This window comes from Perissodus microlepis, chromosome 20, assembly GCF_051167445.1.
Source record: "Perissodus microlepis isolate ML-2025 ecotype Zambia chromosome 20, ASM5116744v1, whole genome shotgun sequence".
NCBI classification, from domain to species: Eukaryota; Metazoa; Chordata; class Actinopteri; order Cichliformes; family Cichlidae; genus Perissodus; species Perissodus microlepis.
Genome location: NC_140480.1, coordinates 35577764 through 35605458, shown reverse-complemented (window position 1 = coordinate 35605458; position 27695 = coordinate 35577764). Strand labels below are relative to the sequence as shown.

The 27695-nt window shown below is 49.7% G+C and overlaps 1 protein-coding gene across 2 annotated transcripts; it reads left to right on the top strand.

Annotated features, from left to right (window-relative positions):
• The first annotated feature begins 180 nt into the window (after positions 1 to 180).
• Positions 181 to 27677, top strand: LOC146365084 (cryptochrome-1-like). Of its 2 annotated transcripts, none has more exons than XM_084915891.1 (15): positions 181 to 350; positions 2799 to 2962; positions 11114 to 11222; positions 11330 to 11472; positions 11624 to 11808; positions 15776 to 15864; positions 18647 to 18787; positions 19633 to 19944; positions 20240 to 20391; positions 23163 to 23365; positions 23769 to 23867; positions 23950 to 24078; positions 24195 to 24278; positions 24357 to 24481; positions 24705 to 27677. In XM_084915891.1, the coding sequence occupies exons 1-15, from the start codon at positions 324 to 326 to the stop codon at positions 24711 to 24713; spliced, it is 1971 nt and encodes a 656-aa protein (XP_084772017.1). In that variant the 5' UTR covers positions 181 to 323; the 3' UTR covers positions 24714 to 27677. The 2 variants fall into 2 exon arrangements, with proteins under 2 accessions (XP_084772017.1, XP_084772019.1); XM_084915893.1 differs by having other exon boundaries at positions 182 to 350; positions 24201 to 24278.
• Positions 27678 to 27695: the final 18 nt, after the last annotated feature.

The window sequence follows — 27695 nt, the reverse complement described above, 5'->3', positions numbered from 1 at the left end:
CCACTCTCCTGAGTTGGAGTCTTTGAGTCTGGGCAGCTTCTGCAGCGTCTCTTCAGCTCTTCCTGCTGACCGCCCCTCATTTATTTTATGACTTTAATCATTTATTTTCTCGGTGCTCTTTTTTCCATCGCTCCATGAACGCAGCCTGAGCTGTGGGTAAGAGGGCGGAGCATGCGCACTGAGCCAAAGTGTTATGAAACAAAGTAGCGCAGCAGCGGCTCGAGGTGCAGACAGTCAGAGGGACCCGGCGCGCAAACACTTATACCCCGGCACAGCTCCCCGCTCTGCCCGAAGACATGCTCCCGTCCCTGGGCCTCACATAGATGTCACCTCCGGGGAGCCAGCACAAGGTGAGCGGGTGGGTGCGGGTTGGGGGGAGACGGAGGTCGGCGTAAACAGCGCCACCGGTTACATAAACTCCGCTCCGGTGACCCCGTTTCTGGGGCCGTATCGGGTGTGCCGTCCCGGGCAGGTGTGTGGGGGGTCTCCCCGGTGTGTGAGGGGCAGGTGAATGTGGTTTGGATTCGCACCGGTTTTATTCAGCCGGAGCTGCGCTGAGGCGGAGAGCCCATTCACAAAAAAACTCCGTGACCTAATTTCCATTTGGAGAGTCCGTGAACACATCTCAGCCTGTTGGCGTGCCGAAAGCTTCAGCGTTTATGTTTTCATCTTCATCGCGTGGGCTGAGTGTGAGGATGAGAAGTTCAGGCTGGAGCCGCTGGACATCCTAAAGGTCAGAAACGTCTGAGATCCGCCGACTAATCACAAGAGCGGAGCTTTGACCGCAGTCATCACAATCTGGATCCCAGGATTGATCCCACAGCTGATCTCTGAACCAGTAGCTTCCTGTGCTGGCTGATCGGGGGTCGGTGTGCTGATCGGGGGTCGGTGTGCTGATGGTTTGATTGAGTGGGGGGAAAGTGGGTCAGTGGGAAGTTTGTGTTGTTGTTAGGAAGAAGTCGGAGCGGCGCTGCGGGTTGCACAGGAGAAGGTTCGCCCCAGAGATGATCCTTGAAGCCGCACATAGTGCAGACCCGCCGCACATAGTGCAGACCCGCCGCACATAGTGCAGACCCGCAGCACAGCTGGAAAGTTTACAGACCAGGCTCAGATTATAATCTTAGTGTGTTTGGGACATCTGGAGGAACGTCTCCTCTGCTGCTGAGGAGGAGCAGCAGGAGCTCCGACCTGCAGCCCAGCGGCACTCCCTCACCCAGGTGCACCCTGGGACTGTCGTCATCATTGTTAATATTCTTGATATTGAAAGTGTGATGATGCTGCTTAAAGCTGGGGGAGGGGTCAGCTTGGCTTGTCATCTGACCTCAATAAGTTTCAGCAGTTAAAAACTCAGTTTTGTCTTTGTACGTTTATTTCAAATCAGCCTGCGTGGAAGCAGTCTGGACTCACTGAGCGATGATTGGCTGCTCTGGTTTCCTGGTGTTTGGTGTCGTCTGTATGTTTTTCATGCAGAACAGGAAAAAAAAACAAAACACTCAAAATATTTAAAAAACAAAGAAACACATCTTTGTAAAACTGTGTCTTCAGTGAAAATGAGCCCACCACACTCCTCCTCTGAAGCGAGCCTCCAGCTGGTGATTGGCTGAAATATCTGCTCCACGCTGATGACACTGTGTACATCACAGGCGCCCCTCGCGTCTGTTTGCCGGCTTGCGGGCAGTCGCTCGGTGCCAGGCAAACTGACTGTCATTGCTATTTCAGACGCCGCAGGGCAGGCGTTGCCACAGAATGTGTCAGCGGACCTGATTGGCTGGTGACAAGTGCAACGAGCAGGTGCATCAAAGGTAACAGGAAGTCCTGAACGCCGTGGAGCTTTAGCAGCAAGCAGATAGCAGGAAGTGTCCTCCTCCCAGCTTATCAGCACCAGCGTGTTTCTGTGACAGGTGAACATTTCAAAAGAATGAGGTCACCTCATGGTGGGTGGAGCTTTCTAACACCTGAGCCAAATACAAGCTGTGCTTCTCTAAACTGTCCACACAGACAGAAAAGCTGAGGACACGGCGCTTTTCCAAAAATCAATCAGAAACCAGTGAATGATCAGGCTGGACGAGGTTTGGTCAGAGCACCAACCTGGGTCACCTGACTCTGAACACCTGAAAGTTTATTCTAAATAATGGCGTGTGTGTGATAAACAGGTGTGCAGTGTTAGGCGTGCAGCAAACGTCCAGGTGTGGAGACAAACACCACACGCTAACCATGCGTCCATGTCTCACAGCTCTGTGTGCGCTCTGAGTCTGTCGTGAATCTTCGAGGCGCTGAGTTGTTGTTGAGCGCGGCGAGTTCACCTTTGAAGACGAGCTCAGATGAAACAAAAGGCAGTAAAAGTTGTCTGCTGCAGGTAAAGCTCACCTGCTGCTTTGATGTTTCAGTGTCAGTAATCGGGTTAAGTTCTCAGCAGGTAAACACTCTGCTCACCGTTTCTCTCGCAGCTGACAGATCCTGCGAGCACCTGTGGGACAGGTGCGATGGAGGGGGTCGGTGCTGCCCGTCCTTCAGCTCTTTAGTCTGATTGGTTGTAGAACTCTGTGATGAGTGAGCTGCACTCACCGAGCTCAATATCAGATTATGAGGTACGACAGGAAGTGAGGAAACAGGAAAAGGTTTGAAGATTTTTTAACCTTGTGCTTTGAGCTTGTTGTGACTGCTTCTACCCACAGCAGAAAATAAAAGCCTGCTTCTATTGTGGGCCCATCCCACGCCACTGCTCGCCGAGACGCGCCTTCCACCGCTCAGTTCAGTAGACTCACCGAAGCTTCTTCCTGTTTCCTCTTTACTTTCAGAATAAAATGGCCCTAAATTCCATCCACTGGTTCCGGAAGGGCCTCCGTCTCCATGACAACCCAGCTCTGCGGGAGGCAGTCCAAGGGGCGTCCACGGTGCGGTGCGTTTACTTCCTGGACCCGTGGTTCGCGGGCTCGTCCAACGTCGGGGTCAACAGGTGGAGGTAAGAGGATTTAAGTTACAATCAGATTATCAGTTATTAATCTGTTATTGAATCCTATCAGGACGCGATTTTAACCATTAAAGTCAAGTTAACTGGACTTCAAATGATCTGATGCTGAAACTGAGTTTAAAATGGATGTTTTTAAATAGTTTCTGTTTTTCCATCATTCATGTCTTTACTGAGAAACACGCGGCGAGAGAGCGGCGTGTTGTTTAGGAGCACTTCATGCTTCTCTGCGGAGCATCATCTCGCTGAGTCTTCAGTAAAGACAGAAATCATCTCTTTATCCTTCCTGATAACAGCAGAGGTGTTGGAATCATGTTGCTCGTTGTTCCGCGTGCGTTTGACAAACTTGACGTGTTTCCATGACGATCTGGTGGTCCTGTCGTTATGAGTCCAGCAGGAGGAAATGAGCAGACCGGTGCTGGGCGAAGCTGCAGATCCTTAAGGCGCAGCATGATGTCAGCGTTTCTCTGATGTCAGTCACATGAGTTTTATTTAACGGCAGGCGTTTTTTTTCCGTGGGTCGGTGGTCTCTCTGCGCCGGCTTTCACCCGGAGACGCCCGCTCAGCTGCTTTCACAGTCGCTCACTTCTGCATAATCCTGGGAAAGGAGGTCAGCCGGCGCGATGAGCAGGTTACAGCAGAAGTAGGTTAGAGGATCGCTGTCCAGGCTGCGTGTGGTCAGACCAAGCTGCCCGCCGTTCGGCTTCACGTGCAGACCGGCGGGGTTGAACTGCTATTTGTGGTCGCCGCGCAGCACGATCCACCCTGAAGGCAGTGACCCGCTCGTATCCAGCTGACTGCAATGCTAAAAGTGTAAACTGGTCAGCGGTGTCGGCATCGAGACAGGAAGTGCACATGGGTGACGCTCTGTGACTGTTTCTCGTGGATTTCCAGAAACTTTCCAGAAATTCCCGGACGGACATTTTTCATTCAAACTAATAAAAACGAAAAAATATTAATAAAAGATGGAGTTTAGAGTCCACGCAGAAACTGCTAATAGTAATGGATTGCATTTATATAGCGCTTTTCAAGGCACCCAAAGCGCTTTACAATTCCACTGTTCATTCACTCTCACATTCACACACTGGTGGAGGCAGCTACAGGTGTAGCCACAGCTGCCCTGGGGCAGACTGACAGAAGCAAGGCTGCCATATCGCACCATCGGCCCCTCTGGCCATCACCAGTAGGCGGTAGGTGAAGTGTGTTGCAGGGGGATCGAACCGGCAACCTTCCGGTTACAGCTGAGCTTCCCAACGCCCCGAGCCACGGTCGCCCTGATGGTGTGTTTGATGCCAGTGAGACAGGTATTCTTATTTTCAGACACCAGTTCTGTCGTACTTTCCTGTGTTGAATATTCACTTTATGATCGCGTGGCATCAAAGTCTGCCTTGAATCTGAGACAGGATGCAGGGACCTGGGATGAAAACCTGGAGAATTTCCAAAGGGCAGCAGAGGGAACAGCAGTGAGTTTGGGTTGTTACAGCTAAAATCTGCGATTTCCTGCCATTTCTGTTCATGTGACCAACAAACACATTTAAGGTTTTTCTGAGTCAGTCGTAAGAGGAGGAGAAGCAGAAGGACTCGCAGGGTTGTGCTGCAGCTGAGGGGATGTGGACTCTGAAGGGAGAAGCTTATTTTGTTGAGGTTTTGTTTTCGCGTCTTAAACTAAATCTGCAGACCGTGGCTTAGAAGTGCGCCGTCGCTGAAGCCTTTTATTATGAGCTGCTCTGAGCTTTAATGTCCTGCTTTGGGAGACGATGAATGAGAGCCAGCAGATGTCTGTTCAGCTGCTGTGACACCTGCAGCTCTGTGATGGCAGCCCATCATCCCATTAGCTTTGTTATCTTTACCTGAAACCTCGAGTCACACCGGGATTAAATGGCTCCGTCTCCTGAATGAGCATGTTTGAAAGTAAACTTGATGGAACAGAACCCTCTGAAGCATTCTGTGTTCCCGACCCACATCCTCTGTGTGCTGCAGGACGTCGTATAGAGGTCAGAGATGATCGCATTGGATAACATACGCTGAAACCAGAGAGCTGCCTGAGATGTAGGTTACTGTTAACCCAGATCTAATCTGTGCTGCAAGCTTCACTTAAACAAGCCAGACTAAGCTGAAACGTCCTAAGATTTGACAGAATAAACACTTAAATCAGTTTTACAAACGACTTCTTTACAGATCATAAAGGTTTTTATATTTTCCACCAATAAACACAGATTATAACAAACATGTGTCAATCACATATTTAAGAGAAGAAGGATCCTGTGCTCATAATTATACATAGATTAGCGTGTAATTATTCTCCCAACAAACTGATTCATTCAACGTATATTTAATATATGCAAAATACTTGGCAGTGTGTGGAAGCCGCCATGTTCCCCCACCATATTTGAAGGACGTCTCCCTTCTCACTAATAATGTTGACCATCCAGCAGAGGTGATGGAGGAGAGGTCGTAGGCTTCATGTGCCATCTTCAGACTAAAGGATCATATATTTTATTGTTGGATTAAACGTCTTCAAGAAACTTGAAGTCCAGTCACTTTCTTTTGCAGCTCCTTAGATCCCCATGACCTGGATGACGAGCCTGCACAGACATCTGGATAAAACGTCATCCTCTTCACCTCAAGCCTCATCTCTTGAGCTGAAGTCAGGGCTCTAACACACAAAGACCAGTTCAAACCTGCTCATTTATTTTCCATATTGTCACAATTACTTATTGTCTGCAGATTAGACATGTGATCCTCCCGTCTCCAGAGAGCCAGCTGAACAACCACTGCTGGTTACAAGCTAACATTATAGCAGCTAATATTCGGCTGTAGTATCGTAGAAGTCACTCTTTCCCCCAATAAACAGTTTGATTATATTCTCAAATCCTATGAAAGTTTATTCAGTAAGAGTCTGAGTCCAACAGTTTCACTAAAGCCAGCTAACAGAGGCTAACGCTGGTTAACAGAGGCTAACGCTGGCTAACAGAGGCAAACGCTGGCTAACAGAGGCAAACGCTGGCTAACAGAAGCAAACGCTGGCTAACAGAGGCTAGCACGGGCAAACAGAGGCAAACGCTGGCTAACAGAGGCAAACGCTGGCTAACAGAAGCAAACGCTGGCTAACAGAGGCTAGCACGGGCAAACAGAGGCTAGCACGGGCAAACAGAGGCAAACGCTGGCTAACAGAGGCAAACGCTGGCTAACAGAGGCAAACGCTGGCCAACAGAGGCTAGCGCTGGCCAACAGAGGCTAGCACGGGCGAACAGAGGCAAACGCTGGCTAACAGAGGCTAGCGCTGGCTAACAGAGGCTAGCGCTGGCTAACAGAGGTTAGCGCGGGCAAACAGAGGCTAGCGCGGGCAAACAGAGGCTAGCGCGGGCAAACAGAGGCAAACGCTGGCTAACAGAGGCTAGCGCGGGCTAACAGAGGCTAGCGCGGGCTAACAGAGGCTAGCGCGGGCTAACAGAGGCTAGCGCGGGCTAACAGAGGCAAACGCTGGCTAACAGAGGCAAACGCTGGCCAACAGAGGCTAGCACGGGCGAACAGAGGCAAACGCTGGCTAACAGAGGCTAGCGCGGGCAAACAGAGGCTAGCGCGGGCAAACAGAGGCTAACGCTGGCTAACAGAGGCTAACGCTGGCTAACAATAGTGCTTACTGATTCAGCGAGTCCTCAAAAGCTCACCTCAGTATCGCTGTCATTGGTCAGAAGTGAGCTTCTGACTGTGTAGATAAAGATGGACGCTGCTCACGTGCATTGACAGCTGAGGTAAACAGCAGACTGCCAGCCTACACATCCGGGAAAAACACTTGGGGGTGGATCCAGATTCAGAAGCACGCCGGTGGTCATTAAAGGGCCAAGTTTAACGTGTCAGACTAAAACATGTTTGTCCTGTAGCAGCCACCATAGCTTGAATTATGCACTTGAGCTGCTGAGAGATTTTACACTCTGTATGTTTAAGTGCTGTAGAAGAAGAGTCTGGATGTTTTGGATAACTAAAATAAAGCAAGTGTAAAAACGGAGTTAACCGCTCAGCTGCTGCATTTTCAGAGGGATGTCACAGCTGTACAGAGAAACACTGGATTAAATTCACTTTTGTAAAACGGTGAACGTTTCTCGCACTGTCTGCCTCCGCTTCACCAGCCTGCAGCGTCTCATTCACACTGCTCCTCCGCGGCTCGGCTCCTCTCCTCCTTCTCTTCAGCTCACTCCTGCTCTGCTGCTGCTCTGCTCCACATTTCACTCTTTATTTGTTGGCATTGGTTCTCTGGACTGTTCAGCTTTGCTTCCCCTGCTGCTGTGCTCAGCCAGAAACCCACCGGCACATCCACGACCCGTTCTGCAGCTTTCATTTAACTACAGTCCTCTTTGTATTTATTAATCAGTCACAACTGGCTCATGTTAAAGTTCCCTTTATATCTAAATGTGTGTAAAAAGTCACGCCATCCCTAAAAGTCCAGGATGTAAGTGGACGTTTTTGGGGTTTTTTTTGGGGGGGGGGGGGGTCTTCCTAAGATTAAATCTATAAACAGTAAAGAAAGTGTCACATTTTGTATATGGACTCATTTTTATGGATACGTTTCTGTTACAGGCTTTTATTTTTCTGATGATCATGGAGATTTTTCTGACATTACCATCATCCTCACAGTAAGAGGCTCAGACACTTGTTTTCAAAGTCCTCGAACGTGCTCAAGTTTCCCGCTCGGTTCTGGTTCTGCTTGGTTGGCGAAGGACCGAAGGGGCGGAGCAGTCAGCGTGCACCAGCGCCGTGTGAGTGCAGAGGCTGAGCAGTGGCCTGTTAATGTGGGACCAGATATTTTGCCATTTTCAGGGAAATGTGAGAGTCTGTGCAGACATGTAGGTTAGTGTGCCAGTGCGGTAAACTTATGAGCGGTTATGTGATGGTGACCTGCATGAGGGGAGGCTTTCCCACGTGGCTGTTATTCAATCGTTCACACAGCTGATCAATGCTGGAGGAGCAGGAAAAGATAAAGGAGCATCAAACTAAATAACAGTCTGTTAAACTACGTAAGCGTCGGGCATGCCGAGCATTCCCTCTGAGCGAGGCTGGCGGCTACTCCGTCAGGCCTGAGTCTCCCTCTCCCTGATGAAGAGCCAACGAGCTCTACTCGTCAAACACAGCTGCCATACTGTCAAACTGGACTTGCTGCTTATGGGCTGCGAAGCTTTCCGGAGTGAGTCCTGATCTGTTTCAGGTCTGTGATGGTGCTCGTAGAGCTGGGCGATATGGCCTAAAATCCATATCGTATCTTCTGTAGAACGTATTTTACACACTATAAGGCACACTTAAAATCCTTTAATTTTCTCCCAAATCAACAGTGAGCCTTATGTATGAATTCTGGTTGTGCTTACTGACCGCGAACCGATTTTGTAGCACACGACACGCAGAAATCTGTCAAAAATGTTTTAGTATGACGTTGCTAAGCTACGAAGCCACACCGCTTGATTGCTTGTCGGAGCATTACAGCTGCCGTAGTCTGGAGCCTCGCGGAGTAATCTGGGTCCTAAACTCCGTCTGTTTCAGGTCCCAAAGTCAAACGAACACTGCGGCATCACTGAGAGTTACAAACTGTCTAAATTCTTTCATCTTTAATAAAATGATCAGCGTTGCTGCTTTACCGGCAATCGTGGCTCAAGAGTTGGGAGTTCGCCTTGTAATCGGAAGGTTGCCGGTTCGAGCCCCGGCTCGGACAGTCTCGGTCGTTGTGTCCTTGGGCAAGACACTTCACCTACCGCCTACTGGTGATGGTCAGAAGGGCCGATGGCGCACTATGGCAGCCTCGCTTCTGTCAGTCTGCCCCAGGGCAGCTCTGGCTACAACTGTAGCTGCCTCCACCAGTGTGTGAATGTGAGAGTGACTGGGTGTGTAAAGTGCTTTGGGGTCCCTAGGGGGGACTAGTAAAAGCGCTATACAAATACAGGCCATTTACCAGGTGTAACAATTAAGTTTAACATCCAGGCATCCATGAAACCAGAATTTATTACTTTTAACAGAGTTAGAAGTTAGCAGGAAGTTAGCTTGCTAGCTTCCACCTAAACATGATATAGCATGTTCTGACTGAGAGGTTTCTGAAACAATTCATCCTTACTGAACCAAGCCTGGGAACTCCAACCAGAGCTGGAGAGATACAGCCAACGCACTACAGCACATGAGCCCACCCAAACACAGCGGGAGGGTCTTTGTGCTCGTAAACGTGTTTGTGGCGTTGAGCGGACTATGGAGGATGAGAGTGATCAGGTCAGAGTTCACTCTGTCACCTGACTTCCTGTAGTGTCTGTGTTCCTGTTACTGCTGACAGAGAAACAAATGCTCTACAACTCACACCTCCTGGACAACAATGATGTTACGCACAAAGCTCCAACACCTGATGAGGTTTCTACAGTTTGTGAGCCGTTCAGGCCTCCAGCTGATCAGATCTTCTGAATCGTCAGCTGAAGTGTTAAAGTGTGAGCCTGCAGAGTGACTCGTGCTGAAGGAATCGGGGAAAACACAACGTCTGGATTTATTTCATGATAATTATGCTGAAAGTTTTCCATGAAAGTGTCAAAGCACCAAATTCATCCAGTCAGGACAGTGTTTCTATTTGCTCTCGATTCAGCCTGTGACTCATTACAGGTGTGTGTGTGTCTCTGTGTGCGCGTGTGTGTGCGCTCAGACAGGAATGAGGTTACTGGGCTAAGGGATTGTGTTGTGGAGCGGTCGAAGCTGAGTGTGTCTGCTCTGACAGATGTAGGCCAGAACAGTTATATAAGGATGGCTGTACACACACACACATGCATACAGTGACACACACACAGCGCCTCCCTGTGTTTTCACCAGCATGTACGTGAGCAGCAGTGCGAGCTTCCCCATCAAAGATACCAGCCTGCTTGAGTGCACGTGGTCATACAGGTTCACTCTCTGAACATGTACGCTCATGAGGGTGCTCACGTGCGCACACATAACAGCTGATGGCACGAAGGAGCCGAGCGTCTGGCTGGTTTTCATCCAGTCAGATGGAAATGAGGATTTCCTCAGAACAGTGTTTTACTGTCAGCGTTCCTCCTCCAGGGGGCGCCGTTCTGCCGTTTGTCTTTGTGACTGCAGACGCGTGGCTCAGAGTCAGGACTCGGGCACGTAGCCTCTTCACTGTTTTGGTCATTGTCCTCTTTATTCTCACCATCTGAAAACGCAGAAACCTCAGTGATCAGAACGTGTTTCACTTCCATGGATTCAGGCACAGAATAACGGAGGCCACACTGAGGGCTGCACTGAGCCTCTGAGTCCCTGTGACAGAAACAAAGCTGCACACATGAGCGCCGACTGCAGAGAAACCACAGCGCTGTGCTGTGTGAACACCGTCGTCTTTAGCTCGCTCACAGTCGTTCTTGGACATCAGGTCCGGGGAACTTTTGCGTTTGACTGACTGAATCTGATGACTGCGCTGGTTTTGCGGCCTTGGTCGAGCCGTTTCTGCGCTCGTTGTAAAGTCAACGTCAGGCCGGTTTATTCTCCTGAAATCAGGCATCATGTTGCTCGGAGGCCCGAGTGGCTGCAGACTGAACCGAGCTATAAAAAGAGCAGACGGTGATTATAAAACCTCCTGGCTGAGTGTGTGCAGGCGCTCACGTGCCGCCGCACACAGATTGGGAGCAGGCAGAGCTTTGGCGGTTTAACGATGGGGTCAGACAGGGGGACGGAGCTGTAACGATCAGACTCTGTCTGGTCTGTTGGACCTGCAGTTACACCTGATCAGAACCCCAGCACGCCCTCAGAGCTCATCAGCTTCAGACACTACACACATGAATGCACGCTTTCTTTTCCAAAAACCAAGAAACTTCTCAGGGTTTCGCTGTGGCGCCCCCTAGAGGGGGCAGCTGAGAGGATTTGTGGATCACAGCCTGTCTCATTACAGCGAAATGATTTTTATCTGGGTCGGGTTTTAAAAGCGCGAGTTTCACCTGTAGGATCCAACATCTTCCTGTGAGCTGTAATTATTACTAAAGTGTTTTTGTAGTGGATAACTCTGAGAGGGCATTTCCAGCTTCGCGGGGCAGGGGCGCAGGTGTTGGGAATCCCTGGGTTCCCGTCCTAGACGAGGGTCAATGATTTTCGCTTTGTCATGCGTCTCGTTTCTGTCCTCCTGTCTCTCCTCAGGTTTCTTCTCCAGTGTTTGGAGGATCTGGACGCCAGCCTTCGCAAGCTCAACTCTCGCCTTTTCGTCATCAGGGGCCAACCAGCCAACGTGTTCCCGCGGCTCTTTAAGGTGAGATGCAGGAAATCCTACTCCGGGGTTAGGGCAGACATGTGACCAGGGCGCTCTGCTCTGCTGCTCCCGCAGCCTGTTGGGAATTCTCTCTCTCTGTTTCTCAGGAGTGGAAGATCTCCCGGCTGACCTTTGAATACGACTCAGAGCCTTTTGGGAAGGAGAGAGACGCCGCCATCAAGAAGCTGGCCATGGAGGCGGGCGTGGAGGTCATCGTCAAAATATCGCACACCCTGTATGACCTTGACAAGTGAGTGAGCTTTATTTAACGACGGTGCGGACCCTTGAGAACACAGCGACGCTGTAAGGACATTCAGGGAAGGTTGTTTCAAACCGTCATGGAGCCTGAGGTCACATGATCACGGTCATGTGTCATGAGGTTCCTCTTTGCTTCTCCGCAGGATCATCGAGCTGAACGGCGGGCAGCCTCCGCTCACCTACAAGCGTTTCCAGACTCTGATCAGCCGGCTGGATCCTCCGGAGATGCCTGTGGAGATGCTGACGGACACGCTGATGGGGCGCTGCGTCACGCCCGTCTCTGAGGACCACGGGGACAAGTACGGCGTCCCCTCGCTGGAGGAGCTTGGTGAGAAATCAGACACACTCACGAGAAAACAACCACAAAGATGGCCGACAGCGTTTCTTGTAGTTGAAGCACCAATCAGAATCTCTGTGTACTTATTCATCCACGCCCTAAAACCAAAATCCAACAACAAACAGGCGAAGATCTATGGGCTCAAATTGTGGTCGTAAATATTTTGTACTTGTAAATCAGGATTTATATGTGTAAAAAAGAATTTGTGTGTGCGTAAAAAAGATCTGTGTGTGGCCAAAAAATACGTGTGAAATTCTGCACTCAAGTTTCAGGTTACAAGTATGAATTTTGACCCTACTTTTCTTCATTTCATCCGGTTGGTCAATGTCATGTCAATCACAAATTTAACAATCCAATCAGAGAACAGATGGGTTTGGCTATTGGAGGGGTGCTTTATGGAGCTTCAGGTCCTTGAAGGGAATAAATGCCCTTTTACATGCCAGCCCAGCGTTTTCCGAAGGAAAACAGTCTGTGGTGGTCCGAGTTTGGTGATTTTTGTGTCACAGGTTTACGTGCTTAATACAGGGACCTCCAGAGCCTTTTCAACAGTGCTGCAGACCTCGGGGGGGGGGGGGGGGGGGGGGCAGTGCTGTGGAAATGACAGTCTTCACTAGTGGGGATAGTTACAAAGCTTTCTTTGTTATGAATTAGCATACATGTTTTTATTGAACATTTGAAGATAAAAAAAAACTGAAAGTCTTGTAGAGGACATAAAGTCAGAGATAGAAACGACAAGGAGCAGGTGCATCTAGTACAGGTAAAACCCCACAGAGCTTAGCAGCCAGCGCAACACATTCTGGATCCTTGGCTTTTAGTTAGCAGTTAGCATTAGCAGCACATCCTGCATCTGATGTGAAAGGACCTTTATGCTGCGCACTGTGACTCACAGCAATGGTCCCGGGTCAGCCCTGACTTTCTAACCACTGATATAGCACAACTTTATCCTTTCAACAGCTGCTGAAAGTTAGGGGACCTAACTGCTATCGGATATTTATACAGAGATCCTCCAGCTTCAAACGGTATCACCCTTCAAGGACCTGCAGTTCAAAAAAAGAACCCCTCCAACAGCCAAACCCATCTGTTCTCTGATTGGACTGTTAAATTTGTGATTGACATGACATTGACCAATCAGATGAAAGGAAGAAAAATAGAGTTTCACACGTATTTTTTGTTCACACACAAATTCTTTTTACACATACAAACCTGATTTACAAGTACAAAATATTTATGACTACAATTTGAGCCCATAAAGATCGACCAATGATCAAATCACACACACACACACAGACACACACACTCTCACAGACACACGCACTCTCACAGACAGAGACACACTCTCACAGACACACACAGAAACACTCTCACAGACACACGCACACTCTCTCACACTGAGTGTAGCTAAGCAGGGCCTGCAGCGCCCCCTGTGGCAGCTGTGTGCATCACAGCTTCAGTGCAGTTTGATGGCGTTCCTGCACAGCGTCCGTCAGTCAGCTGCTGCTTTCACACCTGCAGGTTTTGTCCCAGAGAGTTTTAAAATCAAAGTAAGGGCCCGGAGGCCTTAAACGTGGCTCCTGAGTGAAGCTGTGACGCTTGAAGCTCTTGAGTGTTGCACGTTCATCCAAAGCTGATGTGTGTGTCTGGAGTGAAATAATGTAAAAGATATTTGGCTGAAACTTTTTTCACTTTGAAACACTGATTTGTTTCTCAGACCACAGGGACCAGCCCACCCCAAACAGGGCTTTGGCTTAGTTGTCCTCTCTGCTGAGTCCCTCGACTTCATTGTCATATTTTATTTGTTCCTGTCTGTGACCCGGGCACCGAGCCTGAGCGAAGGCCTCTGCAGCTCCACAAACAGACATGAAACGCTTGTTGCAGCGCCCTCTGCTGGAGCTGTTTTAAATGCAGGAAAAGAGCTTCCAGCCTGGTGGATCTGATTCTGGACTCATTCAGCTTTAAGGAGAAACTGCAGTCAGCTGATTGATGCCGAAAGAAGAACTCCTCCCATAATTAAACCCCAAACCTGTCACCTGCTCTCTAATTTAAAGCTCTGAGTCGGGTGAAGCCATCTGTCTCTGTCCATTCATGCAAGCACCTGCTGTGGAGCACCTGCTGTGGAGCACCTGCTGTCTAGCACCTGACCCTGAGACATTTAAGGAGCTCTGTGCTCCTGAATGAACGTGCTGATCCTCAGTCTGCTCCCCATTCAAAGAAACCTGCTGCTCCACAAAGCTCCACCTCCATCTGCCACTCACAGCTGCCGCTCACTGACCTCATCAGGTCACGTTTAGAGTGATGGACACCTGCCCAATATAACTCTAATCTGATCCCAATTAAGTAACTTCTGGTGCTCGTTGATGGCTTCTCCTCACTCAGAGTTGAATCTGTCGCGAGTCGTAGCGTCAGGCCCACGCCGCTCTCTCAGTCCGAGTCGTCCTCGGGTTTGGCAGGTCAGGACACGGTGGGTTCGGTTTCTGCTTCATCCTACAGCAGGTTCACTGACGGGCCGCATCTGAGCAGATCTGATCAATAACGTCAAAAAAGTCCAGAAATGAAATATTGAACTTTTTAATCTGGTGATAAAACATGAAAATAAATCATCTTCAGTCTTTATTTTCAAACCAATCAGACGTTTACTCTGAGCTCGTTCTCAAGAGGTTACAGAAGTGACATGATGGGGTCGTTTACCCACGGGGTCGTTTACCCACGGGATCGTGACGGTGTCGTTTACCCACGGGGTCGTTTACCCACGGGGTCGTTTACCCACGGGGTCGTTTACACACGGGGTCGTTTACCCACGGGGTCGTTTACCCACGGGATCGTGACGGTGTCGTTTACCCACGGGGTCGTTTAACCACGGGATCGTGACGGTGTCGTTTACCCACGGGGTCGTTTACCCACGGGGTCGTTTACCCACGGGATCGTGACAGTGTCGTTTACCCACGGGGTCGTTTACCCACGGGGTCGTTTACCCACGGGGTCGTTTACCCACGGGATCGTGACGGTGTCGTTTACCCACGGGGTCGTTTACCCACGGGGTCGTTTACCCACTGGATCGTGACGGGGTCGTTTACCCACAGGGTCGTGGCGGTGTCGTTTACACACGGTGTCGTTTACCCACGGTGTCGTTTACCCACGGGGTCGTTTACCCACGGGATCGTGACGGGGTCGTTTACCCACGGGATCGTGACGGTGTCGTTTACCCACGGGGTCGTTTACCCACTGGATCGTGACGGGGTCGTTTACCCACAGGGTCGTGGCGGTGTCGTTTACCCACGGGATCGTGACGGGGTCGTTTACCCACTGGATCGTTTACCCACGGGATCGTTTACCCACGGGGTCGTTTACCCACGGGATCGTGACGGGATCGTTTACCCACGGGGTCGTTTACCCACGGGGTCGTTTACCCACGGGATCGTTTACCCACGGGGTCGTTTACCCACGGGATCGTGACGGTATCGTTTACCCACGGGGTCGTTTACCCACGGGGTCGTGACGGTGTCGTTTACCCACGGGGTCGTTTACCCACGGGATCGTGACGGTGTCGTTTACCCACTGGGTCGTTTACCCACGGGATCGTTTACCCACGGGGTCGTTTACCCACGGGATCGTGACGGTGTCGCTTACCCACGGGATCGTTTACCCACGGGATCGTGACGGTGTCGCTTACCCACGGGGTCGTTTACCCACGGGATCGTTTACCCACGCGGTCGTGGAATGACGGAGCATCGCTCTTTTGTTCCTGAACTAGTCGAAGCGTCTTTCTTTGTGTCTCTGAGTACCTTGGGTTTAAATTTCACCTGTGCAGGTGTGACTTAAAGGCACAGCGAGCAGGTTCAGGTAATCCAGCAGGTCTGGGATGGGAGACAGGTGGGTGGGGTGCCGAGTTCTGATTGGCTGTGTGTGTTTATGGAAGGTTGACCTGCTAAGGACAATGATGAAGGTGAACCGTCTCTTTCAGGCTTTGACACGGAGGGGCTGCCGTCAGCCGTGTGGCCAGGAGGAGAGACCGAGGCTCTTACCAGGATAGAGCGCCACCTGGAGAGAAAGGTGGGTACTGCAGCTGATGGTGGGCTGTGGTCATAGAAAGCTCTGAGGGGATGACGTTCAGCAGAAGCGCTGAGGCCTTCTCAGTGACGCAGCTCCTGTTTTCATTGGCTGTTATCTTTGATTGGGCAGATTAAAGATCTTCAGCATCACAACAGAAGAAACGCGCACTCATCTGTTTCAGTACACACATTAGTAGGGCTGGGCCATATTATACAGTTCACGGTAATACCGGTACAATGTTAGGCAACGATAAGAAAATGGAATATGGCGATAGAATGTGGGTAAAATGCGCATGCGCAGTGCCTTTGTTTTCATATGCACATGGCCGAAAAAGCATGGCGGCGACAGAGAATGAGAAGGGAGAAAGGAACATGCAAGCGGCCGTCGTTATTGCCGTATTTGTCGGACTAAGGTGCTCGTAAATCTGGGAGTAATCTGGGTCCTAAACTCTGTCTTCTTCAGGTCCAAACTCAAATGAACACTGCAGCATCAGAGTTAAAAACTGTCTAAATTCTTTCATCTTTAATAAAATGATCAGTGTTGCTGCTTTACCAGGTGTAACAATTAAGTTTAACATCCAGGCATCCATGAAAACAGGATTTATTACACTTAACGGAGTTAGAAGCTAGCAGGAAGTTAGCGGAAGTTAGCTCGCTAGTTTTGCTAGTTACCTAAACATGATATAGCATGTTCTGACTGAGAGATTTCTGAACAAATTCAAACGTACAGCTCTGCTGTCACTTCCAACATACATTAAGACAGGAAACTAAACAGCAGTGATGTTTGTAAGGTTACTGAAGTTGGGCTAGCTGGTGTATAATGATGTGCTACGTGACCGCTAACGACACAGCTATGTTAGCACAACAAACACAGTGAAGCTGGAGGATAAACGCTAACACTTTTCCACTCGATAAAAGTTAACGTGAAGGTTCCTGATGGTTAGAGACAAATGCAATCGCATGGCAGGAAGCTGTAAACGGGCCAAACTTCAGTCAGGAGAACAACTGAGATAATCCATCCACAATACGAGGTTAGTCATTAATATACTGCAGCAACATGGGAATAGAGCAGCTGTGATAGAATACAGCATTAATGAATCAATGGTACAGAAGTGGAGGAAGCAAGAAGAATGAGTTGAATAAAGTTTGATTCATCTGACTGCTTTGTTTCGCTTAATGTGCCTTATATTCCCGTGCAGCTTATGGTCCAAAAAATACGTATTTGACGTTTTTATTTGGCACACTGCAGTTTAATGTTGCAAAGCAGCTCTTTTTAACTTCGGTGGATATTATACATGGTTATGCTCAGGATATGTCAGCCCATTTCTACTGGAAATGCCTTTTGGTTAAACTTTCAGCAAGGAATTTGCATTTGCACTGTTAAATTTTTATATAGCTTTAATGCACATAAAAAATAGCTGCTTGTTTAAGTGAAAATAAATGGATGGGTTTTTTGCGCTAGTAAAGTTGTGGAGTTGTATTTTGTCTCTTGGGTGTTATCGCAAATTTTCAAATATATATCGTGATAAATATTTTTGGCCATATCGCCCTGCTCTAACAAACACTGTTCGCTTTCTTTTCTTGTCATGTTCTTGTCTGTCCGAAAACATCTTTTGTTCAGGTTCACATAGGGATGGGTATTGATAAGATTTTCACGATTCCGATTCCAGTTTTGATTCTGTTTAACGATTCGATTCTTTATCGATTCTTTTAAAAAAAAAGGAGAACACTAAGGTCGATTAGCTTAGAACTTTGTTTTATATCTTCTCTTTGAACAAGATAGAAATTTAGGAGTAACATGGCCTTACAAACCCAACAGTGAGATCTTAAGAGATCCAGCCTACGGCTCTTCCATGGGGTGTCACAGTGTCCCCAGGAAAAAAAAATAGTAAATGTAAAATAATAAAATAAATATTCTTCTGTAGCAATAACAAAGTATAACATAAATTATTCTGTAGCAATTACACAAGAATATCCAGTAATGTCCCTGCCTACAATTAAACACATTCACTTTCTGAAAATCATCTGCTGTGGCAAATGGGTGCAAGCCTTTGACCACAAACTGAGTCACTGCTCGGTGACATTCGTCTATCCTGGCCTGAAAGGAGACGCTACCGGTAGACTGCAGCGAGAACTGCCAGCATCTGAGCCAGACTCTGTCTCTCTCATCATGGTCACCTAAATGCACAGTAATGGCAGGTTTTGTGATAAGGCAGATCGCGCTAACATAATATGCACTGTTAGTTGATTATTTACCTGCCGCATTAACGGGAGAGGACGTGCAAACGTTACCGCTGCTGCTGGGTTGAGATTCACGAGTCCGGAGCAGAATTAAAATTACGACATTCATTTCAGGTCATCGCGTGTTTTGAGAGCAAATGCTTTTGCATATTCGTAGTGTTTCCTCCCTTAGATGAAATATCTACTTTGCAAGTATTGCAAGTTGCCCTGTTGTCATCCGTTCTCGTAAAGTAAAACCAAACTTTTGAGCGTTTGAGCCGCCGTGTTTCCTGCCAGGTAAATGACGCTCCGCAACGTGGTGACGTCATTCGGGGTGACTGGAATCGATAAGGGAATCGTTTGGAAAAATGGCAAACAATTCCAAGGAATTGAAACAGTGGGAACCGGTTCTCAACAAGAACCGGTTTTCGATACCCATCCCTAGGTTCACAGACATGTGAAACACTCCCTGCTGCTTTCCAAACCAGCCGCCTGTGATTTGGTGAATACTTTAACGTGGCCGTCTTACTTCCCCTCCTTTCTCTCTCCCTCTCTCTCTCCAGGCGTGGGTGGCGAATTTCGAGCGTCCGAGGATGAACGCCAACTCACTGCTGGCCAGCCCAACAGGCCTCAGCCCGTACCTGCGCTTCGGCTGCCTCTCCTGCCGCCTCTTCTACTTCAAGCTCACCGACCTGTACCGCAAGGTCAGCGTCAGACTCGCATGTTGCTGTTGTATATTTGTGCTGCCCCGAAGCATCGGTGCGACTGCACCGCAGCGATGATCTCATTTATGGACGTGTATGAAGCAGAGCCCATCTGCTACTCTGTTTCTGTACGAATGAACTCCATATTTACGGCACTGCAGGCTCGAGTAGGAAGACGAGACAATGCTGTGCAAAAGTCTTGAGCCACCCCTCATTTCTTCACAAACGTTCCTGTAATCTTTGAAGTGCTCTTGAGCAACAGTTGTCCAGAGGTCTTTATAATGTTAAACTCTGACCTCTGAATCATTCTGAACCAGTGTTGTAGTGTTAGGTTGTGCCTGTTGTGTGCAGACACAACCTAATACTACAAACACATTTGAATCAGAAGCTAAAACTAAAGAAGGCAGGCTGTCACACAAACACGTTATCTGTGAATCTATGAGACACGCCAAATATAACGCAGTTTGACATGAAATGGGATTTTTGGCCCAACAAGGCGATTCCCAAAGAGGAATAATATCATTTTATTATTTCCAGATCATTGCATATCAGTGCAGGTGTGAGCTATGAGTGCACTTGCCAGATGCAGTGATCTGATTGGTCAGATCTGAACCATCAGAGATGAAATATTGGCATGAAGGCCCCACCGAAGGGGCGGTGACATCACCGCTGGGCTCAGGTCGGTGCTGCTGAACCCACTGAGACGGTCGAACGGTGACCGACTGCTGTGATCAACAGAACGTCGTTGAAGTCAACACTTTTATAAAAACGATGGCCGAGGTTGAAAGAGTTAACCCCCCGACCGCTTTTAACCCGATGCTTTTGTGATGTTTCTACTGATGCAGGTGAAGAAGAACAGCTCTCCTCCACTTTCGCTCTACGGACAGCTACTGTGGCGCGAGTTCTTCTACACCGCCGCCACCAACAACCCACGCTTCGACAAGATGGAGGGAAACCCCATCTGCGTCCGCATTCCCTGGGACAAAAATCCTGAGGCGCTCGCCAAGTGGGCTGAGGCGAAGACAGGCTTTCCCTGGATCGATGCCATCATGACTCAGCTGAGGCAGGAGGGGTGGATTCATCACTTGGCCCGACATGCCGTGGCCTGCTTCCTCACCAGAGGAGACCTGTGGATCAGCTGGGAGGAAGGAATGAAGGTGAGCACATGGAAAGCGGTCATGGTGCGGTGACGTGCAGATACTGAAACATGCCGATGAATCAGACGGGAACAGCTGACCGCATTACTGCCTTTATTTTTGTGCGTCGGGGTTTAACGTCGTAGGTGTTTTTCCTTCTTCGTGTCGGCCTTATTATTTCGGCACGTTTGCCAGTAACTTCCGTTCATGCTTAAGGAATAAAAACAACTGAGTTAAAACAAAGTGATGTTACTCACTCAGGTGTCGGCTTATTTTTGCACTTCCTGTTTTAATGGGCTGTGGTTACCTGCTGCAGGTGTTTGAGGAGCTGCTGCTGGATGCAGACTGGAGCGTGAATGCGGGCAGCTGGATGTGGCTGTCCTGCAGTTCATTCTTCCAGCAGTTCTTCCACTGCTACTGCCCCGTGGGCTTCGGCCGGCGCACCGACCCCAACGGGGACTTCATCAGGTGGGTACCTTTCCTTCTATCGCCCCTTGGTGCCAACAGCTGAGCCCGCACCTGGATGGCGCCCTTCCTCCCTCTGTCTCTCAGGACTGCACAGATATTAGAGCCTTGAGGGTCATCAGAGGAGAGCAGTGAGTCACAGGGGAAGCACAGACAGATTTACCTGTTTTAAAAGTAACACCTGTTTCACCTGATGGAACCTGCCAGTTACTGATGACGTCAGTGTCTCACACACAGTCAGCTCAGGGACAGGTCAGCTGAAGACAGCAGAGGGGGAGAGAGAGATGGGGGGATAAAGGGGACGTCCAGATCTTTGGGTAAGTCAACAAACCAGCGTCCTTCCCTCCTCGTCTTTGTCTGTGTGTCATCAGCTGTTTGTAGCTGTCTGTTCACACCTCAGCACTTAGTCTGGGATCCAGGATGCTAACGACCTCACAGTGTGTGTGTGTGTGTGTGTGTGAGGGACTGTGAACATGTATGCATCAGTAGACGTGTACCTGCAGCAACGTGTTCATTACTGCTGCTCTCTCCCCCCTCCCCCCTCCTTCCACTCTGTTTGTGATTTTTGGGGGTTGGGGGGGGAAAGTTCAGCGGTCCCTCTCCCCTTCGTAGATTGTAGCTGATTGCTTTTAAGGTGATTGGCCGTTCTCTCGCCCCTCCACCCAGGTGCAGCCTGCGCTTCCAGCCGGGGCTGCCGTGGATGGACGTTGTTGATGGCGGTTTGTTTCATGTACCTGTGCAGCCCTGAGGCACTCGCGCCCCAGCGGCACCCTCTGAGCAGGTTTATGACTCGGTGGCGTCTCATTTCGTCAAAAGGGATTCTGACCGCTTGGTAGGGAAATGCAAACGCCTCGCCTGCATTCGTTAGGTAGAGCGTTATGAATCATTCCACGGAGGGTAGTGAGGAGAGGCGTTGGACCAGCTGTAGCTCTGCCATCGCAGTGAAGCACGATTGGCGCCGGTACTCGTTACCTGCGCCGTGCCACGCGAGCCGGTCCACTGTCCAGGCGCTGGGCAAAGCCCCTCGTCAGGCCCTTTGTGAAATGTTCAGTGGCACTCTGCTTTTGCGAATGCAGCCCTGCCGGCTCAGGCGGAGCCGGAGCGGCGGCTGGCTCACTCAGACACATGGCGTGGATCACTAGTGCACATGTGCGTCACGTAGGGTAAAAAACAGGCCGAGATCAAAGATACAGATCTGACTGCAGAGGATAAGCAGCCCTCGCATGGCTAGGCTTACGCTTTTCCCCGACCATCATCCACCCAGTCACATCCATCCAACATCCAACCACATGCAGCAGGGAGAGTCAGCTCCACCCTTTATGTTTAAAGATGTCTGCATATCTGCCAGTGTAGGTGTGAGGTGAAAATCCAAAGCCGTGACACTAAATGTGGACAGCAGATTGAAGATTACATCATCAAAGATTATAAACCAAAGATTAAAACATGACAGAAGAGGAAGCCCTTATTGCCCACGCCACCCGCCGCCCTCCATCGGCTCGCGTGCTGCCGGCAGGTCGCGGATCTTCCTGGCAAAAGGGTTGTGGTCCCTTTTGGTGAAATGAGGGGGCTCCCTAGTGTGCCGGCCCAGAGTATGGCGCTGTGGCGATGGGAGAGGACAGTCAGCAGGGGCTTTGGGCCCACTGACCACTTAAAAGACAACCACCACAGTCTGAGGGGCAAGGGGGGGCAGATTTGAGCTCTTTTCTCAGTCCACTGCTGTTTGAAGGGGATGGAGGTGGGGTAAGTTTGGGGGAGGGTGGGGCCAGAGCTGGGAGGTACGGCGGAGGACTTCTGTCATCAACGGCGAGCTCTCAGGAGAACTTCAGCTTCCTCTTCTGTTCAGCTGTGAGGAATGAAACCGAAGAAGAGCTTTGAGCGATGGACGGACAGGAAGCTCGATGGCAGATCTTTTCCACCGTACGCCGGCTCTGGTCCAGGTGGGGTGGGAGGGGTTGGGCGGGTGGGCTCAAAACTTTGTGCTTTCTAACGGCGTGTTGCAGTAGACGTCTTCCTAGCGGCACCAATCAGCAGTGATGTCTCTAACGACACGGCGCTCTCCGTCCGTCGAGCACGCGTGCGTCCACACGGCCGCACCGCTGCCTGCCCCCACTGTGCCGCTTCCCACAGTTCCACTCGCCCCTCTCCTCCGCCCCGCCTGTGTCCCCTCCTCGGACTCGGTAAGGTCGGACCAAGCGCAGTAGGTAGGTGGCTCTCTTTCCACGACAGTCCAAGGAATCTTCTGCACGTTGTGAGATGTTGACCTCTTGCTGCAGTCTGATTGGCTCTCGCAGCGTCGCTCTGCGTGTGCGCGGCGTGGCTGCCGTCACACCAGCTGACAGTAAATGTTGTTGGGACCACAGCCCCTGGTTTTCCACCACGTTTGGCAGCATTAACGTCTCTCTGAGCGCCCTGCGACGGTTACTGCCCGCAGTGCTTCTGACTCATGTCCTGTAGCCTTACTGTGCAGTGTTGTGCTTGTTTGTAGCTTCGTTCTGCAGCAGCTGACTTCCTTAAAACTTGTAAGCACGAAGGGCTGCAGACCAGCGTGCTCCGGCTGCAGGCCTAAACCTCAGCCAGCTCTTCACACAGCAGCAGCTAAAGTTTGGAAACACACATTTCAGCTCATATCTGAGACGGTAGCTCCGAAACATTCAGACATGACATTTTTTCCTCTTAACCCTTTACCTCCCTGCATCACCACCACCCCAATGCACTTTGTACCCCTCCTCGTGCTGACAGAAGCCAGCATGTCTAATGTCTCCATCTGCTTCCAGACGATACTTACCTGTCCTCCGAGGTTTTCCTGCTAAGTTCATCTACGACCCGTGGAACGCTCCAGAGTCTGTGCAGGCGGCGGCCAAGTGCATCATTGGAGTCCATTACCCGAAGCCCATGGTGCACCACGCAGAGGCGAGCCGGCTCAACATCGAGAGGATGAAGCAGATCTACCAGCAGCTGAGCCGATACAGAGGACTGGGTACGAGATCAGAGAACATAAAACTTTAGCCTTAAACCACAGCACCAGGAAGACCGATCGGCTGGTTTTATCTACGGTGCTATCAGTAACTTTAGAATATTTAATGAGGCCAAGTTCTATCTTCATGCTGCGCAAACTTTCAGTTCACACACTCATGTGATTCTTTCCAGAGGTTTGAGTCGTCGTAGCTTCAGGAGTTCAAGAGAGATGCACATGAAAAAAACTAATTCAAAGCTGAACCTAGTTTTTATTCTGCAGGAGTGTTTTTCTCCTCCAAACAGGTTTTATGTGATGGAATAACCTGCAGTAGTTTGATGTCTGTGACGTGTAGCAGCAGTGTTCAGATTTATTACATTTTCAAATTATCAAAGTTACGAGTAATAAGTGTGTGCGTGTCTTTCAGGTCTGCTGGCATCAGTGCCGTCCACCCACGGGAACGGGAATGGAGGAATGATGGCCTATTCTCCTGGAGAGCAGCACCCAGGGACCAACAGTTCACACAGTAAGGCCTCTGGACACAGTCCGAGCTTCCAGCCGCTCTGGCAGCTCTGTTGTTGAGTCACGTCTTCTTCTGTGGTCTTCAGCGCCCGGAGTGTCGGGGAGCCCCGTTCCAACAGGAAATGGCAGCGGAAGCATCCTTCTCAACTTTGACAGCGAAGAACAGACCGGCCCCAGCGGCGTTGGACAGCAGCATCAGCGCCTGCAGCAGCATGGTACATGACACGGACAGCGTCGCCATCAGACGCCGCAGCTTCCTGTCTGGACTGAGGTCAGATTCACAGTTTAGTGGCACGATGTCGTATTTATAGTGTGCTTGTGTGTGTGTGAGATGCAGGATACCACTCAGTGCCAGACACCAGCCAGAACACCAGCAGCCGACTCTACCACGAGTTTGCTGTGCCTCAGCACCCAGGTACGCCGCGGGCGGGAAGCATTTGAAGTGTTTCACGTCAGCTTCGGCTCAGACCTTTATCTCCTCCTTTTCCTTCAGGACTCCTCCTGCACCCCCGGGGCGGCATCGCAGGGAAACGGGAGCGCGAGTCGGAGCGTGAGGGGTCGGGGGAAGAAGAGCCGGCGTCCTGCTCCGTGCACAAGATGCAGCGACAGAGCGCAGAGGTCAGCCCACCACTCGGCAGAGCTTCCGTCCAAAAGCTGCCAAAACAGTCCTGACACGTAAAACCTGGCATCCCGTATTTCAGGACTTATTCCTTGTTGAGGGAAATTTAGGCCGTGTGTGAAACAGGAAGAGAGAGCGGCATTCCACCCCGCAGACATGAAGAACTCCTGTGGCGTGCTGGGTTGCCTGCCAATAATCCAGGTGTGTCTCGTCTCATTGCAGGCAACCTAGAGCAGATGGAGAAGAGACCGTGCGGAGTCCATGGAGCCGGCAGAGAGAGGAAAGCCCGACATCACCGCCTGTCCTCCAATCACAGCAGCTCCAGACAGGCGCCTCCTCCTCTTCCTACTTTTCCTCACACACAGAAAATCCCAGGGAGCACACACAGAGGTGAAAATGTGTCAGTTGGCTCGAGTCGGTTGACCTCTGACCTCAGAGGAATGTGCAAAGAAACAAATGACCTCAAACTTTATTTCTAATAAAATAAATAAACCAATAAAAACTTTGTCTTAAACGGCTGCCACCGCCACGCAGCTGCCAGGCTACGACGCGGAGCCTTCGTCACAGGCTTCGGAGTCTTCTTCTACTCAAACAGGTTTAAACAGGGAAACGCAGCTAAAGCTCCGCCCACGAGCCACGCCTCGAACAAAGAGGTCATCCAGAGGAGCGCAGCTGTAACACGAGTGACCCGAAGCACCAAACGCAGCCTGCCAACTTCACTTCCTGTCTGTGTAAATAAAGCCTTTTTTTTTTAATAAACACGAAAACCTCCTACTTAACGGCACTGGTTGTGATTCCCCCTTTCACCACCTGGGGCAGCATTTCACCAGCACGTGTCTTCACGCTGTAAATGAGCGCGGCTCACCGCTCCATACATGCGCACGCACGCTTTGGATGTGGAGTTTCTTCACATCCTGGTGATGCTCCAGTTAACTTTGAGCATTTTTAAAGCAGTTTAGAAAAACAGGATGTTACACGTACTACCTTTATTTCCGACGCTGGCTTCGTGGGAACGTCTTCGACTGCCTGGTTTGTGCTCGCTCGACTTGTATCGGCAGCTAACATCGAATGCAAGTGAAATTTGGATGCATTAAAGTCACAAGTGTCAGAGGTCTCTATATATTTATAGCCGAGCCCGTTCATGGTCTTTGAGTCGTGTTTACAGTGACGTTCTTAGATTAGAGCCTTCGTGCCGTGGCGTCGCTTAGCCCTCTGTGTGACGCCGTCGTGCACGAGGAGGCGAAGCGTGGCTGAACACTCAGGTCCTGATCTGAGACTTGTTCTGTTTTTGTTGTTGGACCATCGTCCTCGCAGCTTTTCCCACATTTTTACTGAGGTCGCTGCGCTTTAGCACTTGTGTTTGGTCCGACTTGGCCAGTCACATTTTCACCTCTCTGTTCCCCTCACACACACCTCTGCACATCATCTCTGAGGTTTCCTTCTGCAGATGTGATGGTTGAGCTAATGGCTGCGTTCAGTCTCCTCTCCAAGGCGTCACATTTTTCTAAGATTTCTTATAAAAACCAAAAACCTGCTAAACAAAAATGAAGGAAAAAAGACTAAAAACTAAGTTGAGTCAACGCGCTGAGACGGGCGACCCAAACGAGCCTCATTCTGTCACAGACAACATTCCTCACACGGTTTCCTGCGGCGCTGCACGGAGGGACACGTGAAGCATGCACGGCTGTTCGGGATCATTAAAACTGTAAATCTGCCCAACATCTGCTTCATGGCCGACAAACAAAGGGTCGCTGGCGTCCACGGGGGGTGGGGACCCTCCACCAGCACCGCCACTCCCACTCAGAGAATGTATGATAAAATCCACACAGCAGCATCGGTGGCTGATGTTAGCACCACCAGCTACACACACACACAAACAAAGATCTGCACATACACAAAGATACGCACACCTGTTATTACAGCGCAGTTTCAGTATAGTTACCCTGTTTTCTTTTGAGTTTACAGTGTGATTACCCGAGTATTTCTCATGTCATTACAGAGTAAATATATACAGTAAATATGCTTTTTTCCACAGGAAACGTAGTAATTATACAGAGTAAATACTTGTAAATATCTGGTAATTTCACTGTATTTGCGTACAGTTACATGAGTAAGGACCAGGCTTCATGTGAGTTTGAATCTGGGCTAATTTACCTGTATTTAAACTGTAATCACACCCACAACTGTAAACTCAGATAACTCACTTCCTGTTGTTTCACAATAAAAGTCTTCTTCTACTGAACAGTCAGAGGCCTTTATTGTGAAAAGTGTTCATTAAAAAATAATAAAGTCCATATCTCTGTCTCTCTCTCTCACACACACACACACACACACACACACACACACACACACACACACACACACACACACACACACACACACACAGCCTTCATGATGATTAGCCAGGAGAGAACATCCCAGCCTGCCCTCTGATATCAGCGCCCCCTTTTGTTTAAGCACTGTAACTGCGATTGCTGACGAGCAAATTGGCTGTTTGGAACTTTGTCGCATTTATCTGTGCGTTGTTGGCCAATAATACTAACAATAATAATAATGATAATAAAATATATGTTTGACCTAAATGCCCAAACCGACCTCGGTATTGATGATATCTGACGTGTTAATAAAACAAGTGTGGGAAATGAGGCAGCATTGCCCCGCCCTCACAGAGCCCAGGTGTTTTACAGGTAAAATTAAAATTATTTTCTGGCTATTACAGGAATATAAAGAATGTGAGGCTGAAGTCAGAATGTGGACTCGAGTCGGTTAAATGTCCAGCGCACAGGTGAAGAGCTGAAGACGCGGCGGGGCTTCACACAGCACCGTTACCGGACCCAGGGGAGGGGCGGGTGTACAGAAGTCGGCATTAGTGCGTCGTGGTCGTGCGCCCTCGGCTTCAGCAGTCACGTGGGGGGCTGATATCGGGGAGGGAGGGGGGCCTTTAGTATTGTAGTGTTTCTGTATTATAGCTCTGTCTGAACATTGTTAGGTTTGATCGCTTTTATCACTGTGGGGGAAAAGTTGATCCAAGTTTTTATTCTCGCTCTTTGTTATGTTTGGTTTCCCTTCGCGAAGGCGAAGACGGACGCCATCCATCGTCTCTGTAACCTTCTGCTCTTTCTGTCTCCTCGTGATGTGAAAGGCTTTTTGTGATCAAGTTCATGGCAGGAAATTAAAGTTGTTACAACCTGAAAACGTCTCGTCATTCTCCAC